General features: G+C 38.4%; 1 protein-coding gene across 1 annotated transcript; it reads right to left on the bottom strand.

Moving 5' to 3' along the window:
• Positions 1-11,026: 11,026 nt before the first annotated feature.
• On the bottom strand, positions 11,027-12,251 carry LOC124255448 (THAP domain-containing protein 1-like). The gene is made up of 3 exons (XM_046689365.1): positions 12,105-12,251; positions 11,513-11,703; positions 11,027-11,261 (listed from the first exon to the last, which is right to left on the bottom strand). The coding sequence occupies exons 1-3, from the start codon at positions 12,249-12,251 to the stop codon at positions 11,027-11,029; spliced, it is 573 nt and encodes a 190-aa protein (XP_046545321.1).
• Positions 12,252-26,407: the final 14,156 nt, after the last annotated feature.

The following is a 26,407-nucleotide window of genomic DNA, read 5'->3' as shown; positions in this document are numbered from 1 at the left end:
AAGGCGTGAAACGCTTGCGTTCAGGATCTCTATTGCTCGAATGTAATAGAAAACAGCAAGCAACCAACCTGCTGTCCACCGAAATGTTTGTTGGAGTTCTCTGCACATAGAGCTCTGAACACCACTAAAGGTATTGTAAGAGATCGAGATCGTCTATTTGCAGATATGACTGAAATTGACATTGTATCAGAAATGAAGGATCAAGGAGTGATATATGAAAAAGATTTCAACACGGAAAAATAATGAGACTGTTCCAACTAACACCTATCTTTTTTCGTTTTCTGCACCGAATCCGCCAAAATCAATCAGGGCAGGTTACTGCAATTTTAACGTTGATTTGTACATCCCCAAACCTTTGCGGTGTTTTAAATGCCAAAAGTATGGAAATGGTGTGGACACTTGCAAATTGTCTGTTACATGTGCTCACTGTGCTGTGAATACACATGTGACAGAAGATTGTGGCAGTAGTTAAAAAAATGTGCAAACTGCCGCGGTAATAATTCAGCCTTTTCTAAGGATTGTCCCATTTGGAAGAAACAGATGGAGATCAACAGGATTAAATTCACAAATAATATCAGTTTTGCTGAAGCCGAAAAGTTGACACAGTCAACTGATACTACTGAAACCTATGCAGCCATTGCCAGGAAACCATCAGAAACAACCCCAAAAGAAAACACTTCACCAGTAATTACTTTGTCTCATGCCAGTCAAACAGACTTGATATGGTTAAACGCGGACACTCCTGAACTCATTTCCCCTGAACAATCAACACGGACAGCAAAATCACTTTCTGATCAGCAGAACCTCTCTCAGCAACAATTTCCTATTTCATTCACTCGATCTCAACCTGAGAAAAATTAAAAACAAACAGGAAAAACAAAAGTCAAACCAAGATCAGAAACTTCAAGAACAAATCCAACCCCTAAAGGGTCAGACAAGATCAAACTATCTAGTAAGTTTGAGTCATTGGAAGATATGGATGTGTCTGATAACATCCATCCTCGGGCACATAGCTCGTCGCCCTCCAAGAAAGTGCGGGGTAGATCCCCAATCAACCCACCAAAATGATAAAATAGTACAGTGGAATTGTAGAGGATTAAGGACTAATTTTTGATGAGTTACATCTATTAGTTCAAGATCTGGCACCATCATCAGTCTGTCTGCAGGAAACCCACCTGAAACAGACAGATATTGTTAATCTACGTCAGTACGTTGCATATCATTCCTTCTCACCTCCGGGTGATAGAACCACTGGTGGACCATCAAGCTCTGGTTCATCAAGCAGAATGTTATTCACATCCCTGTCCCACTTACAACTAATCTTCAAGCCGTTGCAGTGAGACTTACACTTCATGTTGCCTTTACATTATGCTCACTGTATATTCCGCCTTCTTCAACACTTCACCTGACTGATCTTCAAGCTCTCTATGATCAACTTCCGAAACCCTGCTTTATAATGGGTGATCTTAATGGCCATAATCCACTCTGGGGTGGTACAAATACTAACACTAAAGGTAAAATACTGGAAGATTTTATCTCAAATAATGACATGTGCATATTCAATGATGATTCAAGCACGTATCTGCATCCTACAACAGGCAACTACTCTTCCCTGGATTTGTCTCTTGCAGACTCAAAATCAGAAACTTATCCAACTGATTCTCCATCTTATACAAGAAGGAATTTTTCGAAGGCAGACTGGCCCTTATTTCAAACGTTATGCACATCTAAACTAAGACACGAATGCTTCAGTGATATTGCTGATCCTATTCAGGTATTTTCTGGCGTTTTAAATGTAATGTCCAAGGTATGGAACATGGTTCAAAGAATTAAAGGCAAAGGTTCAAAATCTGCTGTTCACCATCTTAAAGATGTTGATAATTTAATTACTGACAAATCTCAAATTGCAGATACAATTGGCGAAACTCTTGCCAAAAATTCTTCATGGGCAAATTATGTCCCTGAGTTTCAGAGATATCAGAAACAACAGGAAAAGATTACAGGTTAATTTTGAATCAAATAATGGTGAAGACTATAATGAACTGTTTTCATTACATGAGCTATATACAGCTCTTAAGCAAGCTCATGACACTGCAGCGGGTGATGACAACATTCATTATCAGCTACTGATACACTTGCCTGAGCCTTGTCTGGTCACACTTTAAGATATATTTAACAAAATATGGACGTCCGGAAATTGTCCTCCCCTGTGGCGTAATGCCATTGTAGTCCCAATTCCAAAACCTGGCAAGTATCATACAGATCCGTCGAATTACAGACCAATATCTCTAACTAGCTGTGTCTGTAAAACCATGGAACGTGTGGTGAATAATAGATTAAGTTGGTATCTTGAAACCAATAACCTTATAACAAATATTCAATGTGGTTTCAGGAAAAATCGTAGTACCATTGATCATTTGGTACGCTTAGAATCCTTTGTTAAGAATGCTATAGTAAATAAACAACTTGCTGTATCAAATTTCTTTGATCTTGAGAAAGCTTATGATACGACCTGGAAGCATGGCATTTTGAAGGATTTACATGATTTTGGTTTGAGAGGCCGTTTGCCCCTTTATATATACCAGTTTTTAAAAGACAGGCAATTTCAAGTCCGAGTGGGTTCAACCCTGTCTGGTCATTACAATCAGGATCAGGGTGTCCCTCAAGGCAGAATTTTGTCTGTCACTTTATTTAGCATCAAGATCAACAGTTTATCCAAGGTTTGAAATGATTCAATCGATGGATCACTTTCTGTGGATGATTTTAATATTTCTTGTCGTGGTAAAAATATGCATACTATTGAACGGCAATTGCAGTTGTGTTTAAATGAAATAAATAAATAAATGGTGTCTTGAAAACGGCTTTAAATTTTCAATGTCTAAAACTAATTGTCTACACTTTTGTAGAAAATATAAGCCGCATAAAGATCCAGAATTATCTTTAAATGGCACTCCGATCAAAGTTGTCAATAAGGCCAAGTTCGTGGGTCTAATTTTCGACTCTCATTTAACTGTTTTGCCGCATATTATATCCCTTAAAGCTAAATGCCTGAAGGCCCTTGATTTGTTGAAAGGTGTTTCCAGCTCAAAGTGGGGAGGGGATCAAGCTACCCTCCTCCACCTATATCGATCATTGGTCCGTTCCAAACTTGATTATGGCTCCATCGTATATGGTGGAGCCTGCAAAAGCAACATAAAACTACTTGATTCTGTCCACCACCAAGGCCTGAGACTTTGTCTTGGGTCTCTTAGTACCTCTCCTATTGATAGTCTCTATGTTGAGGCTGATTAGCCATCCCTTAACCAACGTCGTATCATATTATCTTTACAGTATATAACAAAACTCTATTCTAACGAGTCTAATCCTGCATTTAACTGCGTTTTCAATCCTCTTTATGGTGATTTATACAACAAAAAGCCTTCTCTTGTTCCGACTCTTGGGCTAAGAATTAAACTATTGATTTCTGCTGCCGGCATTGAGCTGGAAAATATATCTCCTTCCCGTTCGCTTTCTTCTCCTCCTTGGCAACTGGTGAGGCCCGAAGTTGACCTAACTCTGACAAAGATTAAGAAATCAGAAACTAATGAATTACAATATAAACAAGAAAATAATCAATTAAAAAATAAATATAATACATACAAATCCTTATTTACAGATGGGTCCAAGTATGGTGGCGCGGTGGCATGTGCCACTGTCACTGGATCCAGAACAATTTCTTCTCGACTACCAAATAACAGCTCTATTTTCACAGCAGAAGCAAACGCCATATTAACAGCTCCTAAATATATTAATAAACACCGTAAATATAAAAAATACACAATCTTTTCCAATTCTCTTTCTTGCCTTCAGCAAATCTTTCTTGCAAACATCCACTTGTAATAGAAGTTATTGAATTATATAATGATCTTGCTACTGGCCAATGCGACATCGTCTTTTGTTGGTTACCCAGCCATATGCATGTTGGTATTTCTGGGAACACAATGGCCGATCTTGCTGCCAAGGCGGCACTCAACAAATTTGTGATACCACTTCTTATCCCATACTCCGATTACAAAGCTAACATTAGAACCTACATCCGTGATCTGATGCAGAAGAAGTGGGACACCCAAGTAGGTATAAATAAATAACATGAAATAAAACTCTATATCGGTTACACTTTCTTGGGTTGTCTGTCTAGATCATACGACGATGTCGTACTGGCCACACAAGATACACTCATGCATACCTATTGAAAGGTGAGGATCCTCTGTTTTGTATCCCTTGTGATGAGAGAACCACGGTCAAGCATGTCCTGCTTGACTGTGTTGAATTCTCCATCATAAGGGATAAATATTTCAATGTGAAAACAGTTAAGGATCTTTTTACCACTCTTAGTTTTCATATAATTATTGTGTTTTTAAAAGAAATTGATTTAATTGATGAACTTTGATTAAGAGTTTGTGTAAATAGATGTCTTTTATGATTGCTAGTTTAGATTGGTAACTTAGATCGTTAGTGGCTGTACCCTCGAAGGGGTTGAAGTATTGTAAAATTATTGTCCTCCTGAGAGGGTGCGTAAGTCCCAAAACCTTCAAAGTTAAATATAGACTTATCAGATTTTTAAAACGTAGTAATTTTGTTATTTTAATCCAACTAGGGTCCATGCAGGTAGCAAAAGCACTGTAAGTCCCCATGGTCCCTAGTGTGGTGATATACCTTCAGTTGGTGGCGATCACTAGCTCATTTTTACATTGTATTGTCTAAAATAGTTTCCTACTTTTAAAAATAATACTAGCTAGTTTTAACTCTTTTTTGTGATACTGTAGTTATTTTACAGTCCGTTCTTATTTGCTAAAAATGTCTCCATCATTAAACATGTTCGTACACAGCCTTAGTCCCGTCTACAATAGAATAAAGACCAAGTGTGAAACGTCATCCTTCCACATTTCGAACATTACTCTCAATTCATGTAGAGGAATTTGACATTGACTTTATATCTCCTGTTGACCTTCATGCAATATGTTATACGCGACACTTTATTTATCTTGACGAAAAGGGTCCTCACAAATATGCTCGTTTTGAATGAATTCTTCCCAATTATATCGAATATTGAGGAATTTGGTACAGATAAAACATAGTTTTGAAGGCGACAATCGCTTGCGATTCCTTGCGACACCTCGTGTCATCACTGGTTTTCACTGATCCGTTGAGATAACCTTCGCCGGTGTTTGTCTTCTACGCCCCATGGAATCTGTTTGGAAAGATATTCAAGACTGAGTATCTTCAGGTGGATTCGTTTTAAATCTGATTTGCAAGAAAATTGAAAGCTGTATTTGAAGTCACTTCACACTTCATCGTTATAAGTATTCAGTTCGAAAATGATTGTGCCGTCACCATCTTATTGATTCCTGGACAGGAAAGGAAATATACAGGAGTTGTGAAAGTAAATTCTTATACAGCATTATATGACCCAGGGATATAACTGTGGAACCTAAGAAAACGAAATGTATTGAAATGTTGCAGAGTCAGCATTGTAGCTGGCTTAAAGGCTGATATTATTATATGTCAATCTGTTAGCTTCATCTCCAGGCAGCCATCTATTGCAATGCCAGCCAATCTCAAGATGGTATCTCAGGGCATGAACAAGACCAGTAATGTCATCTGTATCATAAGCAACAATAAGAGAATTTACTTCACCCTGCAACTCTCGACGGTGCCGGAAGAGGAAGGAAGCTAGCTGTGATCATGTGTAATTTACCTTATTGGTCTGAGGGAAGCTTTCTCTTGAACAACCGCTGTAGGGCAAGGATTGCTATCCTGAATGACCTTTTAGTTGGACCATGATGCTCTTTATATCTTTATCAGGAAGAATTAACAAATTGGGCCGGATTCATACTGATAAATCGATTCAGTAATGAGGCCTGATACAAAATAGGAATCCAGTAAATACACGTTATCGACTTTTTTCATTCCTGTTTCAGATTTATTTACTCAAACGTAAAATGGTATTATCTCGTGAAATGAAAGTTGTTTTCGAAATAGACAGCCATCAGAGCAGAAAACATAGATGGAATAACCATTGTCGTCATGTTGTGCAGGACACTATCAATCAATGAGTGTGTGAGTGAGTTAAAAGTTAACATCACCATGGCAATATTTCTGCCATATAGTGACGAGAAACGTTCATAAAAGAATGCATGATAAATACAAGTTGTTACAAATCCAGTCATCAAGCCACTGTAAAATAACTACAGTGTCACAAATGGTGTTTAAAACTAGCATGTAAATATGAAAGACAATATAATATAAAAACGACCTGTTGGTCGCCAGCAACTGAAGGTAGATCACCATACTAGTGACTTCCAGTCCGTTGAATACCTGCAAGGACCCTAGCTGGATTTACATCGTCCCTTCAGATGTTAGCGAGTATTACACATTTAGCGAACACATATTCTAAAACTATCAATCCCTAGGCATGTTAAAAGAAATCCAATTCACGCTTAACAAAAAATGCATAAACTATTGCATTCATTTGGCGAATCGAACGCTGACATTCAGAGCCACCTTTGTTTGTTTGACAGAGCAATATTCCAGACGAAATGACAACATATTAGTGTTTGATAATGGGCAATCAGGACGACGTCGAGATGAAATGCACTACCCACAATCTTGCCTCATCTCCTCAGTCTCTAAAATGCATTATCAGCAAAGCACTATCGTTTTGATTTTCTGGTATTTTCTGATTTTAAGCAAATCTATGACTAAGTAAACAGTATCCAGCCTGTGCCTCGTTGGAGGTATGGTCTCTTTCATCAATAAATACACATTCCATCATCCAGTGTTAAACATGCTATTCTGATATTGAATACCTTAGAATCATTGTACAGGAATATCTTTGTTTCAAGCTGGATTCAAATAAAATGACACTTAATATATCTGACTAATAAAATTGCAGTAAATTCTGTGCAACGTGTAAGTACGTAATAGAGAGACTGAATATTTCTTGAAGTAGATCGAAGCCTCAACAGTTGGCGATGGAATATAGGATGGTTTTCTTGATGTCATTGTGACATCCCGTCTCATCTCACATAGTAACTAAATTATTACCGTTGGTACAAAATCGATGACTGTCATGATATGTCTGTCTGGTGCTTCGAAATCGAACTCTCGTATTGTTATTTGATCTGGAGATGCCCCATGTTTGACCAGGGGGGCTCGCAGTAGGATTAAGTAATGTATCGATCTATCTCACGCTGCTATTATACTTAGTTTACAGAAGGATCTGTATAGATGACAGGCGTTTAAACAAATGTAGGAGATGGCAGCACGTTTAAATACATCGACGTTAACTAGAAACGTCTCGCGCAGTGGAGCTGTAAAATTTTGGGATAAGTTCAGGCGTCATATGATCAAGCCAGATCGAAGTAAAGTTTTCATCAGAAGCCAAAGACGCTCTAAGCCTGCGTCATAAAGAAAGTATTTTCGAAACAGTGTTTATCGAACGAAGGCAATATGCTACATCTGGTGTATGTTTCTCATTTATTGAAAAGCAGTAAAACTGCTCATTAGTTCCAGCGGAATTATGGCGCCAAATGTCAGATGTTATAATTGAGTGTGATCAAGAAAAGTTATTTCATTACTCTTTTCCTAGAGCCATGCGCCGTGATAAATATTCATTAAATTCATCGGAAAAGAAAACTTTCAACATTTCATGAAAGTTCTTTTCGATTTTGCTGAAAACAGACGAACAGATTACTAATCTGGCTAGAAATAAACTGATCGACACTCTTTCTTAAACAATGAAATACCTGATCCCTAAAGGAAGAAACGCTCACTCTATCATTTACGGAAGTTTAAAAATATTTTGAGGGCTGCTTCGGTACTTAACCTCTTTTCTAAACGATGGGATATTAAACATCAAACCTTGGCTGAGAAGTTTGTTTGATTCTTTTTGTTGGGTTGCTGTTTAACGCCGTATGATGGCAGTCTGCAAATAATTACATCTAAGTGACCAAACTGTCAAGTGATTCATTAATGCGGATCCAGGCAACTGGGATACAATTACCTGCGTCAACCAGTTCAGCGGGCCCGACCACCCGATACCGTCTGTCGTCTACAACATGCATGGGTCCCTGAAGACCAATTCTAACCCAGATCCTCACAGGTTTAGCTTAAACGGATTTCGTCGGCAAAGTACATCAATATTTGCACCTAAACCTGTGGGGTGTTGAGATAGGTACTTGGATAATGCGTTTACTTGTCACACTAGTCCTTTAACTCTACTCTTGGGTACACTGTGTGAAGCCCATTTCTGATTTCCCCCTGCTATGATATTCCTGGAATATTGCTAAAAGCGACATAAAATCATAATAAATCACTGAGGGGTTATAATGAGAGAGGGCGTTCGGATCTCTGCTTCAATATGTACAATACAAATGCAGATTCTCGTGTTCTTCTAAAATGTCTAACGCCATTTTGAGCTATGGGCAAACATCTTCCTTTAATATGAAGAATTGAGAAATAGCTTTTAACGCCATGTACAAGCATCCTTTGTTGTATTCCGAGGACCAGGAGGGTACAGCAACGACCACCTTATATTATACTTCTAGGGTGTAGAACCCTCGACCATCGACTGTACCATGATATCAAGAATCGTTTTACGCCGCTAGTAATAGGCGTGGTTTTCACTAAACTACCATCGCCCAGTGACAGCTGAGTTAAGCTAAGAAGCATGTAGGAACATGATGTTGAATCAACCTTTGTTGGACTTGCGTTGTGTACTTTTATTTTATAGGTGTTTTAAACACTTGTTCTCTACTCAAAACTCAGTGACCAGTTCGTGAATCGGGCATAAAGCCTATTGGGAAATAACAGAGACAAAATGAACAATAACAATAGTTTATTACAAAAATACAAACAAAAACGTAACAGCTTATAAATGGCACATTTCTCTCACTCACATAGCTGATCAACAATCCATCTACATGAAAACCAGTACATTTCTTCTGAAAAAAACCCACCCAAACCAACCCTGTTTTAACTGAACATTATCCAAAGTCTATAGCCTAATTCCTATTCCGTTTCCTACTGCTACTTCTCCCCCAACCCGGCCTAACACTGTAAACAGGGAGGGAATGATCCTGAAACATCCTGTCATAAAACTTTTGTTACAGTAGCATTTTTTCAACAGAATCAATAATGACATCTTTGACAATCTAACGATTTAAATGTAACTTTGTTACCACAACATAATATTATCTGTAATACAGACAGACAGACAGTATTTATTCAGTAAAGAGGCCCTCGCCCATAATACAATCAGACTGACATTGTGTTTAGTGGGTGCGCAATACAACTTTGCAGCTCTATGTCCTGGAGTTCAGTTTCTGTACATGGTATAAGTATAGGCCAACACTGTATATGACAGCATCATTTTTGCTTTGCAAAAGATTTACGACAGAGTAATGAGTAAGTGGTTCTTTAGTGAACTTTGTTATATATTTCTTTCTAGGTATATCATAGGTATTACAAATATATAGTACATGATATTCATTTTCTATATAATGCTGACCTCTGGTTTTACAAAAAGGACATAGCCCTTCGTTATATTCAATTCCATTATACCTGCCACATTCAACAGCCGTATTAAATTACTGCATCTAAACCTTGATATAGCAATTCTTATATGCACAGGGATATCACAACATAAATATTTTATAATATTTAACAAAGTTTTGAACTCCTTGTAAAATATACATTTAGGAGATTCACTAATTGATGAGAACCAAGACTGTTTTAAGTTATCACCTAGCCTTAGCTTGAATAGATACACAGAATATTCCACATTTCCAATCTCTTGGCTTAGCCAAGCATAACCAAATCCATATTGAAACAGGATGTGTCTAACTTTGGTTACCCAGGTATTATAGCCTAAGCTATCTGGTGATCTGAACATGTAATACAAATTTGTATTTTGAAGTTTTCAGAAATTTATTTCATTTGAGTTTTTACTATGATCATAGTTTCATAATAGGTCCTGAATCTATTATAAACTCTGATGAAAACTAACAAACACTGTAAATAAATACTGTGTTATACCATTAGTGTCAATATGATGTATATATTATGTTCTCATAAAAATGCAATACAAATTTCATGCTAATCAACATTAAACCTCAATCAGTTTTCTTTCATTTCTTTTTTATCAAAGGCCCTTGAAAACTTGATGTAATGCATGCTACAGTCCACAACTGATTAATGCTGCCCAGTTCAGCAAGAGAGACTGTAGAATCAAACAGGTGATTCTCTTTAACCCTTCTGATCAGTCTTTCTACATGAATCCTAAGGGATGCAATGGACTGTGTCTCCCATACTTCAATAGGCGTGAACTGTCCAGAGGAATACAGAAATGGAGGAATGTTCAGACCAACACCTTTCTCACTCAGTATACTGGCAATAGTAAAACCCTTATCAGTCATAACACTGTCCCCAGGTTCCAGCAAATCTAGAATGCCAGACAGTTCAGTTATTTCAACATCTGACATGACACCTGTGTACAGATTGGATACAAAGGTAATAGCATCATTTGGGTCAATGCCAATCAGACCTTTCAGAGTGCAAGAGCTCTTGTAATGGGAGTAAAACATGGAATTTAACACCAAAGCTGAGGGAATTTGGATCCTGAGCTCACTACAATCTAAAATGACTCTTGTAGATGGGTTAGTTATCTGAAATTCAGGAGACATGTGTCTGTCTACTGTCACTCTGGAGGCCAGATAGGAACTGATCCAAGAACAAAATAGAGAAAATTTGCCCAGGTGATAATTTTTCGACTAACAGTCGAAATATGGCAGTTAAAACGAACAGCAAGATCCTGTTCTGGTAAACCAAGCCTAAGGCGTACAAAAACATGAACATTTCATCAATAAGGGCCATATTTCTTGGTCTACCTGCAAGAGAAATGGCATTTGAGCATGTATAATACATACTGCCCATATTGGAGGCACTTGGTTTTACAAAGTCAAAAAACTGTTTGAACAATTTATAGCTACGAAAACGTGTAGTACTGGATCATATCATCATTTCCAGCAAATCTTTCCAGTCCAAATCTCTCAAGGCTGAGCTGTTCTTTCAACAAATCTTTCTCCTCCTCAAGCTCTTGAATTCTTTTTAGAAGCTCCTGTGAATCAAACAGACTGATATCTGTCTGAGTCTGAGCTGACAACTGGTGCTCACCTTCTGCATGAGGGTCACAATCTGACATGGAGTTTGCATTTTCAGGACTGCAAAAATAAAGAATTTACTTTCAGTGGAAATCAAATGTTTGTATACTTCAACATTTATTCATTTCTAAATATTGTGATGAGGTATGAGGGTCATCAGTGAATATGAATCCTTCATCTGAAATTTATTTAGATGGAAATACTTTAAATTAATTGATACCACAAAAAAGAAAGACATATTTAGTTAAAGAGCATTTGAACTGAAGTAGTGCTTACACATCTACCAATTTGTTTCTAACTCTTCAACTGACCTTTCCCATGAAATTACTTGTTTTGGCATCAGTGGATGACGGATGGCTGGTGCTTTTCTGGACTTCATATTTTCCAAGTTCCAAGGAAATATGGATGGCACAGATCCTTGCTTGAGGTTCTTCCCTACCGGTGTGTACTTGTAGTCCTCAGGCCGGAAATGCTTCGAGCAAACAACACTCTTCCTGGTGATCTAAATACAAGTGAAATTAAAATAAGTCTACTGTCATCTACTGTCATTATAGATTTTGAGCACCAAGATTTAAAAAATATCTCTTTTTTTCGAATTGTTACAATAAATAGTGTATATAAGTGATTCTATAATAATTCTTCCTGGGTCCATCTGCCATTGTTTCAAATAGGACCACGAAAGGCTAATGTATGCAATTGTCCTGGTAATTTAGTAACACGAAAGTATAGTTGAAAACAAATTTGACATGCAAAATGCTATCATGTAGTTGTTTGAGACAAAATATCTTTTTGTCTTATAATCTGTTTGACAACTGCAGCTCCGATAATATATTCGTTGCTGTTTGGACGACTCAAATTCTCGAGATTTAATTTCGAAAATCCTGAATGAAAATTTTAACCTACCGTAAAGAAGGGTCCTTCGTCCCGACGAATGGCAATTATCCATCTCCTTCGCACATCTTCAGCCTTCGGAAATGTGTGAAACGAAAGTGAATTGTTGTATCTCGCATCAGATGTACAATGAGGTACAGAGCAGTGATCAGCTGCCATATTTGCGGGTATAACCTCGTTTTGGAATCGGTCAAAGGTCACATGCATAAATATTAAGAATCCGCTATAAACCTAAATACCTAAATGTCGATACCTTTCCAGAAATATTTGAAATGTTGTACAGGGATTCGTTCTAAGCGAGATTATTGTTGTGCTTTTCCATAAATACAGCAGTCTTTATTTCACCCATCTAAATTAGTCTATTCTATGTGCATTCCGTATTCTACGTGTGCTTGCCACATCTGAAATAGGAGTTCCTGTGTTACCGAGTGCATTACGTTCCATTTCAATTTTGTCTTTTTTGACGATTAATTCAGTTCTTTTTATCCGTTTCAATATTCTGTAGATTAACTTCTCCATCACTTCCATTATTAATTAATCCCCCCCCCCCTCCACTGCTAGTTTCGAAAGTTGAGTTTACAATGTTTTCTTTTTTCAAAACTGTCACTGATTGTATCCTCCAGGTCATTAACGATTAATTCCCCAAACTTGAAACTTTCTACATCACCATTTTTTTAAACTAAGCTGGATAAAATATTGTTTTTTCCAAACTGCTGATATAGAAACTTTCGTGAAATAGTGAATGACGCACGGAGACTTCAATATTTAACTTCTCTGCCTTGTTAATGGCGTTTTAGAAACTCTCAAAGATATGAAAGGGGAGATGAACAGAAATTTTGAAACACTCTCTTCGAAAATTGACAACATGGCCACCGAGTTGCACGTGCAGCTTGACTCGCTGAAAATAGAGAGTTGAAAGACAGACTCATAGCTCTGGAAGATAAATTCGAGGATTTAGAATCAAGAAATAGACGTAATAATCTAATATTTCATGGCCTGTAGGGGTCACAAGGTGAGACTTGGTCCGAGTCTGAAGATAAAGTCCGTTCATTCATGGTTGAAACTTTAAACATGTGTAATGACGAGGTAAACAGTATAATTATTGAGAGAGCTCATCGTTTGAATCCCGAAACAAGCAGTCTCCAATCATTGTCAAGTTTATGCTTTCAAAGGATAAAAGTAAGGTATTTATGAAATCTCGAAAACATTATCTAAAGCAACTGATCATCGTGTCTCAGAGGATTTCATGCGCAAGGTGCGTGAAGATCGGCGATCCCTTTCTCCTTGGTTCATTCGTGCTCGATGAGACTCGATAAACTTATTGTGGATGGTGCAACGTTTATCTATGATCGCGTAAAACAGGACATTGTTCAAATCGCTGGTAAACCCTCTGATTTTGCTCAAGCAGCAACCCCGCTACAAAGAACCCCAGTGTCAACAAACTCACGTCGATCCTTGTTTACTACTCAAACCGGAAAAACACACCCCTCAAGGGAGACCACTCCAAGCTCTGAAGACTGAAGTGGGGCCAAGGCTCGACTGTGAGTGATGAACATGATACATTTTCTATACTCTCGTGGAATATTGAAGGTTTAAATAAATATTGTGACGGAATCCTACTCTTTAAACGCCTCTGTGGAACATTTGACATTATTGGCTTCCTGGAATCGTTTGCACGTCATGTAGACGATTTCAAAGACCTCCTACCAGATTATCACGTTATAAACAGTGTATGGCAGAAAGTCCATCGCTTTGGACGATATAGTGGTGGAGTTACGGTGTTAATTAAGCAAAATCTGGTGAACTTTGGCTACATTCACAGATTGTATAGCGCTTTTGAGAACTGTGTTGTGTTGTTGTTCCAAACTTCACTTCTTAATTGGGAAAATGACACTGTTATTGTATTTGCTTATCATTTTTCCTGAAAATTCACGGATATACAAACAAACTGACAATGATGATATGTCGATACTTGAGGACTATTTAAATGTCACCTTTACAGAACATCCATGTAAATATATATTGTTATGTGGAGACTTAAATGCTCGTATCAAGGATTTTTTGGACTACATTCCAGATGATACTTTGGATTTTATGTATGATTCCTTCGATTACCCTAGTGACCCGTTTGATATACCTAGGTCATCTAAGGACACACATGCCCACGATAATTATGGTACCAAGTTAGTTGAACTATGCCGGGCACTTGGTATTTATACATTAAATGGTAGACTTTTGAATGACACAGCAGGTGAATTTACTTGCATTACTCACAACGGCTGCAGTGTAGTGGATTATATGATAGCATCATCATCTCTTTTTCCAAATATTACAGATTTTGGAGTGGGCACTCACGACATCTCATGTCACTTTCCAATTAGTTGTTCTTTGGATGTCAGTTATGATAACGTTCTACAAACAAGTCTCACCAACTAACCCACATGGAAGCACTAGGCAAATAAAGAAGTGGGTAAAATACTTGTTAGAAAAAGGATACAAATAACATTTTTCTAACAAGTCTCACAAAAATGTTTGCACAATTCCCATGACACGTTATCTAATTTGATAAATGAAAACATGGAAACCTCACTATCATTTCTCATAGACATGATTCAAAATGCTGCTGATCACACAAAGGCAACATATGGTGGTACACCTGCACTAAAGATGAATACACAACCCCCATGGTGGGACCATGAACTCGAAGTTTCTCAGCTCTTAGAGCCCACAGAGACAAGAACACTGACATCAGTATTTACAAGAAATGCAAAAATTTATTCAAAAGTACTTTTGCTAAGAAGAAAGAACACTATTTGTGTAAGCAAAAAGAAGAATTAGTATCTGCAAGAAATGATCCCAAACTGTTTTGGAAAATAATTAAAGGTCACATGCAACGTAAAACACAACTTTGCAGATTCTGATACCTTTCGGTATGGACTTACCAAAACAAATCATCAAAAATGCAAATTCAACTTATAAAGTTGAAAAATAACGAAATGAAAAAGAACCCGCGCGAAATCGTAGTTCAAACGATTCACTAATTTCCCCCAGCGCTTGGGGGAATTCAAGTGGTTTCAACAGCTGGGCTGCGCTCATAGCACGTGCGCAGTGAAATAGGATCGCGCAGCTTGGAAGCGGGTTGTCTGGTGAATACTCGGTGAAGGTTTTGGTGTGAGCTATTTTTCTAATGTTTTGTTGATATTTCACAGGCGCGAGCTTTTTATATGTTATGACTTTAGATTAACTGTTTATATAATTTCATTTGTCTATTTCACCACACGTTCTTCTTACCGAGTCACTTTCTCAGTTCGATACTTAAAAGCAATATCATTATTTAGCGTTGACAGAATTTCTAACTGTGATATAGATATGTCGTTGTCACAGACAAAACTCAATGTCTGTTTTATTGACACCTATGTGTCTGCCTGCCTGTCTGCTAATGACCATATTCAATACACAACTGCGATCACTGACCACATGCAATTTTAACTTAACACCAATCAGGCTATACACCATAAACAAAATGCATTGATTTATGGCCCGAGTTCGGTCTCTGTCACATTATGTTATTACACAGACAGGCCGATGTGATACTTGTACACACATGACATGTTATGATGTCTGTTGATTGCAAAATGTTATACACAAAAAAATGAGCATGTATTTACAAAACCCAAATGAACCAGCCGTTACACTTGAGTGCACACCCACCCGCTCTGACTGGGTTCGGTATCCCGGCTGCTTCGTTTCTTGGGAAGTAAACGCAAGCACACAATATTGCACTTTTGATTTGCGATTGTACGCTTATAATTTTGTTTATATGTTCTTTCACAACCAGCAATGTATATTATATGTCATGAATAAGTGATACTTGTGTTTTAATTATGTTTGAATTTTTGGCTGCATGTGACCTTTAAGCAAAATAGAAAAGCATTTATCCCTGAAACCATAACATATAGGCAATACTATAGTTTCCCTTGTCTCTCTTTGTGGACCTCCAATTTAGATAAAGAATTGTGTTTGGAAACTGAAGAAAGTGTTCTAATCATCCTACCTAAATTTGTATATCTTGCGGGCATTTTACACACACGCAGGAACACACAGACACACACACAGATACACATACACATGCATCATATAAACATACATAACACACACACACACACACTTGAAAACTGTTTCTATACTGCTAACATAAATTATCAAAGTAAGCAAGGATCGCCATACACCATATAACTGATTTGACACTTTCAGTGATTTGGTCGATTACTTAGATATCCAAGCCAGACGTATAAAAGACGATCGTGAGTGAGCGTCTTCATGTATCGAGTTATTAAATTTTTTATCGGTCATCTCATTCACCCCAATGTGATAATTTTAACACCAGGTGGGCATCATTCAGTGCGAGGTTGGCTCCTTGTAATTTGTACACCAAAGCAATTTGTGGTTTCTGTTGGGTGGCTCAAAGTGCTGTATTCTTTGATGCTAAAGTGTTAAGTAACACGATACTGATTTAACACGGCCTGATGGTAGTGGTTGAGAAGTGTAAGAGCGACGTAGAACAGAAACATGGTCTGTTTGCGCCCACACATTAAATGAGGCTGAACAATAAAATATATACATAGACATACTGCACCAAAGGATTATATAGTTACCATGCATAAAAATGTATTTATCGTATTCAGATATTTTGCTGAGAAAAGGGATCCTCTGCTCAGTGAAATGGATTTCAACATTAAGCAACTAATTATTGTTTTTGGATCTCTAAAACGCACCCTACATGAAATGCACGTGCAGCATGAAATTGTGTATCACGCCAGGCTGAAGCCTATGACTGTAAGCTTTAAAGCCATAACAACGGTTCTCCACATGCATTGCTCTAAGTCACTTTTAGACGACAAAAGAATGCCAAGACTGACAGAAGCTCAAAGGCACAACGCCATCGGCCGTTTACAAGATGGGGCATCGCAGCATGATGTGGCAAGGCACCTCTGCGTGTCCAGACAGACCATCTCAAACCAATGGGCCCGATGCAACAATACTGAGAGTATTAATGACAGACCCAGGTCAGGTCGACCTAGAGTTACAACCGCAGCCAAGAATCGCTACATCCGATTCAGACATCTTCGTTCACGCACCACGACCGCAACATCCACAACACCTCGAGTCCATGGACTGCGCCGAATCTCCGACCAGACAGTGCGCAATCGTCTAAGGGAAGCCGGACGTTTTGCCGGAAGACCCGTTCGACGTAACGTCTTGACACAACGTCATCGGGCTGAAAGTCTACAATGGTGCAGACAACGATTGCGATGGCCGCGGGCAAGATGGAGGACAATGTTGTTCTCAGATGAGTCTTGGTTTCTTCTCTGACGTGCTGATGGACGTTCACGTGTATACAGACGTCGGAACGAACGTTATGCCGATAACGGTGTACAGAAGTTCGATAGATGTGGTGGTGGAAGTGTCATGGTGTGGGCAGTTATCCATCATAATGGCCGGACAGCTCTTGTACACGTGGCAGGTGCATTGAATGGAGTTCGCTATAGAGATGGGATTTTGCAACGTCACGTCGTTCACTTCATCAACGTCAACGGTGGATCTTTCCAGCATGATACTGGTCGACCTCACGTTGTACGTGTTTGCCAGGACTTCCTCCAGCAAAACAACGTTCAGGTGTTACCATGGCCTTCTCGATCACCCGATTTGTCTCCCATTGAACATCTATGGGATACTCTTGATCGACGCTTGCTCTAACGTAAGCCTCTACCTCAGACTTTACAAGAAATGCACGCAGCACTTCAGAAGAGTATAAAAAATTCCCCAAAACAGCATTCGGCATCTCCTTTCTTCTATGGACCGCCACTGCCAAGCTGTTCATCGTGGTCACACCAGATACTGACATTTTATTCTGACCAAGTGGCTTTAATAGCCCTCTCTGGTTTTACCACACTTTCTGGATAATCATGAAATTTGTAAAGTGATGATTGCACTGAGCAATAATGTCATGTTTGAATCAGTTATATGCACTCAGTAAATAAACTCCCAAACAACATGTCATGTTTCTTTTCTTGAATTAATGTTTCAAACATACGACATATGTGTAGATTGTGTCGTGCTTGTCTGATGGAGTCACGTACCGTTGTACAGTGCACTTGATCTCATGATATTTAGTGTTCACAATTGTGTCTATTTTCAAAGTTTCGTAAACAATTTCATTTCTGGACCCGTACTCCAGACTCAGTAGCCCTAATTGCTGCCAATGAATTTGAAAATAATTACTGCTTCATGATTAAATGTATGTATCCACCCATCTCAGTGCTTGTAGAATTGTTCTTCTGAAAATGATATGTAATCATGAAGCCTGAACAATTAGGAGATGATATAAGCAGGCATCCAGAAAGCTTTAGCAGTACGGATCATTGAAGAATCCTTGGAAGGTTCAGTATAAATGTGTGTAAAGTCTGCATAACGTTCTCGTATAAAATCTTCAGAAATTACTCTCACCACATTTGGATTTTTATCCTTCTTAACAATAGAACTCAGTTCGTACCGTAATCCTCGTATAAGGAGAAGCCAAAGAGCAGTTTTAGAAGATGTAGATGCATCCACTGGATTCAAATGAACGACTTATGTTGTGATGCCAATTTCTGAATGTTTAAACCAAAAGTGGTCTTTTCAGGAGACGAGTCACACATGATATTCTCTACACTGTCATTAAATATATCCGAGACAACTGACCAATATGTCCCATTGTGTAACCCGTGAATTTCCAATCTGAGAGTCCCTTCGACCACGGTTTCGTAACATAGATGTCATGATGAAAGAGTTTTGTGCGCAGTTGACGCGTCAACGTCTGTCAATAACGTTATTTGTCTGTCTTTCTCGTGATTAATAGGTCTTGCCACAATGCAGTGCCTTGTTACAAATTCCAACATGTCAATAACACGTGACTCGTCGTATGTCAACTGAGTTTTAAATAATAGCAGAACAGCTTTCACATTGGTTGTTATCACTGAAATGTACAGCAACACACTGGCACGTTTCACAGTACACTTTTGCATTTCACCCCGACCATGTTCACGTACACATCACCAATACGTTGTGAATGGGGTAATTATTTTTTTAGATCCGTATAAAATCAGACATCATGGCTGCTCAAAAATATCACCTTAAAATGGAATATCTCCCACTCTTTTAAAATAGTATTATTAGAAGTACAATAAAAAAGATTTTGTTGTGAAAATGAGTATGTACAGTGAATAATAACAGGTGATTACCTTTAATCAATTATCTGTCTGGACTGACCGAATATGTTTTTTCGCCGTTTTTAGCAATATTCCAGAAATATCACGGCGGGGACACCAGAAATGGGCTTCACAAATTGTACCCATATTGGAAATCGAACCCGGGACTTCGGCGTTACGAGCGAACGCTTTAACTACTAGGCTACCCCACCGCCCCTAGGAACCAAAGGAAACCTTTTATGGATTGAGGTTGTATTTGATGACGCTCATCAACTGAAAAAGACACGGGTCTCGCGTGAGAAAATCCTAGGATGTGCGGAGCTGCTGAACGTCAACAAATACAGCTTCATAACATATATTGACAAGGGCATAAATCATAACAAACAATCCATTTAAACACATGTAGGGTAGACTGATCGTGACATGCCTTTTGTTGTTCCTGACCCGAGGGCTATTTGTTGAATTAAAACATCAGATAGCTTCCTTATGAAATGATGGATCGTGATGATATTGTTCATTATTTAGAGCCATTATCATTTGGACGGCGTTTTCAGACCTATATATTTTTTTCAAATTATCTAGCATATTTAGAATGTATCGTTATTACTTTGAACTACAGGGGAGGTCGGGTAGTCTAGTGGTTAAAGCGTTCGCTCATCACGCCGAAGACCCGAGTTCGATTCCCCGCGTGGGTACAATTTGTGAAGCCCATTTCTGTTGTCCCCGCAGTGATATTGCTGGAATATTGCTGAAAGCAGCGTAAAACTAAATTCATTCACTCACTTACTTTGAACTACATATCCACATAGCAATACCTACTAATTATACGTTTCCATCATTTCGGTAAGGGATGGTATGTTCAATAACATCAGTTTATTGCCAACGAACACATCACATTGTCAAAATCGAGGTACTACGGACAGTGTCAATATTGATAATATATTGCAATGACATGAATAGTTGTCTGTTAAGGACCTGAATCAGCTGAGCATATTGCCTTTGACAGAAATTTGAAAAATAGACACCCACACCCCATTATACTGACTGACTGACTGACTGAGTTTGGGTTTACGCCGCTTTTAGCAATATTCCAGCAACATCACGGCGGGGGACACCAGAAATGGGCTTCACACATTGTACCCATGTGGGGATTCGACTCCCCATTATACAGCATCGTACACGTTATCGGTACTGCAGACATCAACGTCACAAAGCATCGTATATCTTGTCAGTAAAGCAGACAGTTGCACGTTACAAAGCGTCGTATATCTTGACAGTAAACACTTGCATACAACACAACATCATATATCCAGTCAGTAAGCTCAGTTGCGCATTACATAGCATCATACGCCTTGTCAGTAAAGCAGACAGTTGCATGTTGCAAAGCATCGTATATCTTGTCAGTAAAGCAGACACTTGCATACTTCACAACATCATATATCTTGTCTTTCAGTGGCATTTAGAAGTTGTACATTGATGTCCAAGATATTTTTATGGATTAAACGTCTTTATAATTTCCCTCACGACGTTTCGAGACCATTCCAGGTCCCTTCATCAGGTGAACTGCAAGTGACATCACAGTACACAAGGGTGAGTACAGTATAAGTGAAGTTAAAGTGTTAATTACATAATGATGATAAATTCATGCTAGATAATAGAGTTGAAAGTTGAATTGTCGATTCAAAACGACTGCTAATTACACAAAAGTTACTTGATAGCAGGCTTTCCAAAATGAATAGTAGGCTTTTTTTCTATTTATCTAAAGTTCATCAAAAGTTAATCAAGAGGTCCCACGCACTTGGCAATGAATCGTGATCAAGGTGTCCACCTGCCAAGTGCGTGGGACCTCTTGATTAACTTTTGATGAACTTTAGATAAATAGAAAAAAAAGCCTACTATTCATTTTGGAAAGCCTGCTATCAAGTAACTTTTGTGTAATTAGCAGTCGTTGGACATCATATATCTTGTCAGTAAAGCAGACATCAGCATCACATTACAAAGCATCATATATATTGTCAGTAAAGCAGACATCAGCTGCACATTACACAGCATCATAAATCTTGCCAGTAAAGCAGACAGCTGCATACTACAAAGCATCATATATCTTATCCTACTGTTTGCATCGTGGTCAATTCTTCGATATGCAGACAAATATGTTGACCCTTTGGAAGACACTCCTTTATGTCCTATCCTAAATCTGGATTAAATTACAGAAAATACCATGTTATTTTCGAGATGTCAGTTTATACGATTGGCGATTAGGTGACTGGAGGACAAGTTGTCACATTTTACGTTCAGAAGTTGCAAGATACTTCCTAGACAAGAATTGGGTATTTGTTTCCTAACTTCTTACATTACTCGTGGGAAGGTAACATATCCCGAGGGAAAGTAATGTTATATTTGCCACTGATCAGCCTCCCATGTAAAATAAGGCATTGCTGCTTGGGTATCTGGTTCAAGATTTTTCTTGTATACTCTCGCAATGCCAAACTGTATCTAGGAAATGCCCCAGACAAATAGACTCTAATAGATTCGCTTTTGGGGAGTTTTGATTATATCATTATAGCTAGGGGAAAAGGTATAGGCCCCGATTATGGCTGCCACTTATGATCAAATATATGATAGAGCATTATATTACTGTATTGCTGCCAACTTTGCCATCTCGTGTTGCAAAAATATGTTGAACCCTGTATGGTTTCAATTAAAATAGCCAAAATGATCTATTAAAATGTTGATTTATAACATGTGTTCACCCATTATTGTTTCCACATCTAGATTATCTCAACGGTAGCAGTTGCATTAGCAATATCAGCTCATCATTATGATGGTCACTAAGGTATTGCTCATTTGAAATAAGCTTTTAAATCACTTTCTCACTGCACATTAAATAAACTTCAAATTTCTCAGATATATTTCACACCAGGTAGGTAGCTACTGCTGCATCTGTTCGGGATTGTTTGCTTATGTAAAGACGGAGTAATAACCACTGCCCAAAGCGTCGTCCTGAAATTCATGATCCAACTGTGTTTGACTGCAAATGTGGATGATGGAAATCTAAGATCAAGGGGAAAACTCCATGGGAAATGTGCCCAGTGTTGAGCTAAAATAATTCAGCTCTACAACTGTGAATAGTAAGTATTATGCAGAGATTTCGGTTTAGAAGAGGGTATCACCAATGTCGGATGGTCATTCGAGATGGCCGACAGGAAATTGTCGGGCTTGGTTGATAGACAGATGGACATATATATTCAGTCTCATGACCATCTGGCCAACTGTTACAAAAACAGATAACGTAGCATGTAATGTGGAAATTACATATTCTTGAATCTGATTACAAACACGTTATATATGTTAAGTAGCCACTGAGAAGATAACGTACATTTTGTGCAATGATAACATTTATCATTAACATTTCCCTGATGTATGTGCAATATTTAAAAAAAATGAAAGGCACAGTTGGTCTGAAATTGAAAACAACTTGCTACTTTTATATAAAACATGGAATCCATTTTCTATTTTAATACTCAATACATTGTCATTAAGTCTCAATTGCAAAACGAGATTCTGCTGCAGACGCCATTGCTAGGCACATTATCAGTCGGCAATCACTTTAAACAGTAGTGAGTTAAAGAGTAGTGAGTTATTCTCAACCAAGACATCATTTGTTCCATGTAGTGGGCATACAAGAACACATGTGCACTTACCGAGGAACAGTCTGATGAGGATGCATGATTGGGAGCTGACGTTTTGCCCATCGTAGAATAAGCACATGGAATTGACATGTCAAATTTTCAAAGGACTGCAGATTCAGTGTCGACAATCCTCCCACGGATAAAGCCTTCTTGTACTTAGGGCTTCCTTTGTATTGCGCACTATGGTTACTACTACAATTCTACAAATGGAACCATGCACAGCAGTGCACGTCTCAACTGAGTGGTATTCATTTACTTAGAACACGTGGCTTTACTTTTGCGGTTCAAAGAAACAATGCTGACATTTAGAACACATAAATGGAATCTCGTGAAGCCTGACAACTGGCGTCGCCTGTCCTACTTGCCCACGTATTCAGGTAACGTGGCTTCCTGACTTGGTTGATGAATTCATCGTATCCGACTGTCAGCAATGCGAACATTTATAGCACACAAATGGAATAGGGATGTAAAGTCTCTAGAATGTGGCATGTGAATCTGGGGTGAGACAAATGTAAGAAGTAATGATTCCGTTTCAAACTAACGTGTTACCGGTTGAGCAAGACTGGGAAGACAATATCTAGTGTTTACATCATCACAAACAGCAAGAATATCTCATAAGAAGGGTTTTCTCGTGCGGGTGGATGGTTATCTTTTTTCTCATTACCTCCTAAAAGTAGCTGGTGATTAACGTTAAGTGTCAGGTCACCTTGACCTAGGATGGCACTTTTTGTCACTTGGGTCAAGGCCGATGAACTGAAGTTGACGAGCCAGAAGAATTATGGCTGCTTCAGCATGCGGTCTGGACCTTTCATGTTGTGTTGAATTTGCCTTTCACATAACATATCACTTCTGATTGATTTTGAACGCCAGATTAAAGCAATGTCATTACGTTCATATTAATGTGTTTGATCTGACCAGGCTAGCTATTCTCGAAACGTTCGTAATGCTACGTACTTCTTAAGCCCATTCTTAACACATTGGCTACGACCAAAGTTAAGAATTCTTAGGGCTACGAACGTTTCGAGAATAAGGGCCCAGGACCTGTCCAGGACGATAGACGCATGAATGTTAATGAACAGGGGCTATTTTCAAGATCTTGCAAATATTTAAAACAGTGTTGAATACATTCTAGAGTTTAAATCAGAACAAATGTGTCTCTGTCTCAAAAACGCAAATCCTTGTGTTTTTGTTCGTTTGTACTGACCCCTGTATGACAACGATTTTGTGTAAATATGACGTTTGGGTATTCAATTTCTGTCAGTCACTTGGAGTGGATTAACTTCTACATCGGTTTAGGATACATGCTGTTGATTTTATGTCGTGTTTTGAAGCTGCATGCTTTTTTCGGTTTTCCCTGTTGCAAATTACGCTTTAGAACAGTAATCTGTGAAATGTGTTTCTAATCCGTGTCAAGAAATTCACGGCAGTCAGTTTTACAGCATTAACTGATCCAGCTGAGAAGACATGATCGTTATCAAACAAAGACTGGTCATCACGATGTGTGGTGTGCATGAGAGATTTAACACGAGAATAAGATGCTTGCTCGAGAATGCAGGAAACAATACCACAGAGTGAATTTGTGTTCGGGTCGATTTGAACAGCAATCGAACCCATATCACAGTCTAGGGAACACCAAATATTGGCTTCTCACAATGAGCCCATGTGAGGTGTCAATCGAGGCCTTCGCTGTGACAAGCCAACGGTTTACCCTCATCAGGCTGGAAACTTCGGCTGTCACCGCCAAAGCATGCAATGTCTTTCCAGGCATGTTATGGAGACATTCGGAGCATTAGACCAAATATGACACGTCGGTTGTCAACATGATGCACAATTCTAACCCCCTACCAAATGCATAGCTTTTTCGAACGTTTTTTTTCACTGGCTCTTACGTTTTATTAAAGATGTTGCGAGTGGAGGTGCTACCGTTGGTGAAAGACATGTCTAACGCCTCAGTTATTCACAGCCTCTACTTCACTAATTCTTCCTTATGCCCTTTGGAATCTGCTCGGGAGACATTCCAGACTGATAATGTTCTGCGTTGACAATTTGAATTTAGTGACTACTTAAGCAATACTACAACCAGGGTGTAAAGGAACAAGTAATAATGAGCCAATGCCCATTATCATTAACACGACTGACATGCCAATTATAATTTATTGACCATCAATCATTTAAAGGTTAAAGTTGTAGAGTTAAATGTGCTGAAACTTATTGAATATTTTATACATGGTTTGATGTTTTTTTAAAATATCTGACATTATAAAATATATTGCTTAATTCCATTTGCAAGCTCCACTTTATGATCAATACACTACCAGGTTCTTTATGTGTTTTTATTATCACACTCAATATCACAACACGACGTAGAGAGCGTATGAACCCCGTTCTGAAGTCACTGCACTGGCTGTATGTTCATAAAAGCAGTAAGACTTTTCCACAGCCACAAGAAAACAGAGACGATTGTATCATGAGCATTTGTGAAGCGGTAATGGCGAGGAGTGAATTCAGTTCAAAATACTGTCTCTCGTGTATCAGAGTGAACAAGATATGGTCACATCCGTATAATTAACTTAACTTATATCTTTTGGCTCTGGGTCCCGTTTTTGTTAATTGTTTTATGGAACTGTTTGCCATCGTCAACCCTATTTAGTTGAATGATGAGGGTGGGTTATTCGCAGTGGATGCTGAGATCAAGGAGCAAGCTAAGGAGTTATCCATAGCCACTTCCTGCACAAATATGCCTCTGACCTGTTAACACGTTTATCCTTTGGGTGAGTGAGTGAGTTAAGATTTTAAGTCACATCGGCAATATTTCAGCCATATCGTGACTATTATAATGTCATAATAAATCATTATAAAAACCTGTCAGCGAAGGACACTAAACATAACTAGAATATCACAGATATAATTGTAAAACTAGTATGAAAATCTAAAATATCTTAACTATGAAAGACAATACAATATAAAAAAGTTGCTATTAATCACCATACTAGGGACCCGTTTATCCTTTGAATACACACACTGCCTTCAGAAAGTGATAAAATGTTAAGTACAGATTCTAGCATCTTTGGGGGTCGAGTTACTCCCAGGATGCGAACTCACACTCTCACTGAAGAGGCACCTATCCGTACCTTACTGAGAAAATGCAATCCCAAATATAACATTTGATCACTTTCTTTATGGCATTGGGTATATTTATGTGGGAGTCAAGCAAATTTACACTTGTTAGAGGGGTGCACAAAATAAGTGATCTGGACCACATTTGTGGTAACCTCGGTGATAGGGTGTGTCGCTGACTTTGTGTACATGTTATAAGGTACCTCACTCTGAGAGTGTGGGATGGAGTCCCGGATATAAGAATCCGTACTTTAATGAG

Source organism: Haliotis rubra, unplaced genomic scaffold (assembly GCF_003918875.1).
Source record: "Haliotis rubra isolate DU_JTF1 unplaced genomic scaffold, ASM391887v1 Scf60, whole genome shotgun sequence".
NCBI lineage: Eukaryota > Metazoa > Mollusca > Gastropoda > Lepetellida > Haliotidae > Haliotis > Haliotis rubra.
The sequence above is the reverse complement of the archived record's forward strand: the minus strand, read 5'-3'. Positions and strand labels throughout refer to the sequence as shown.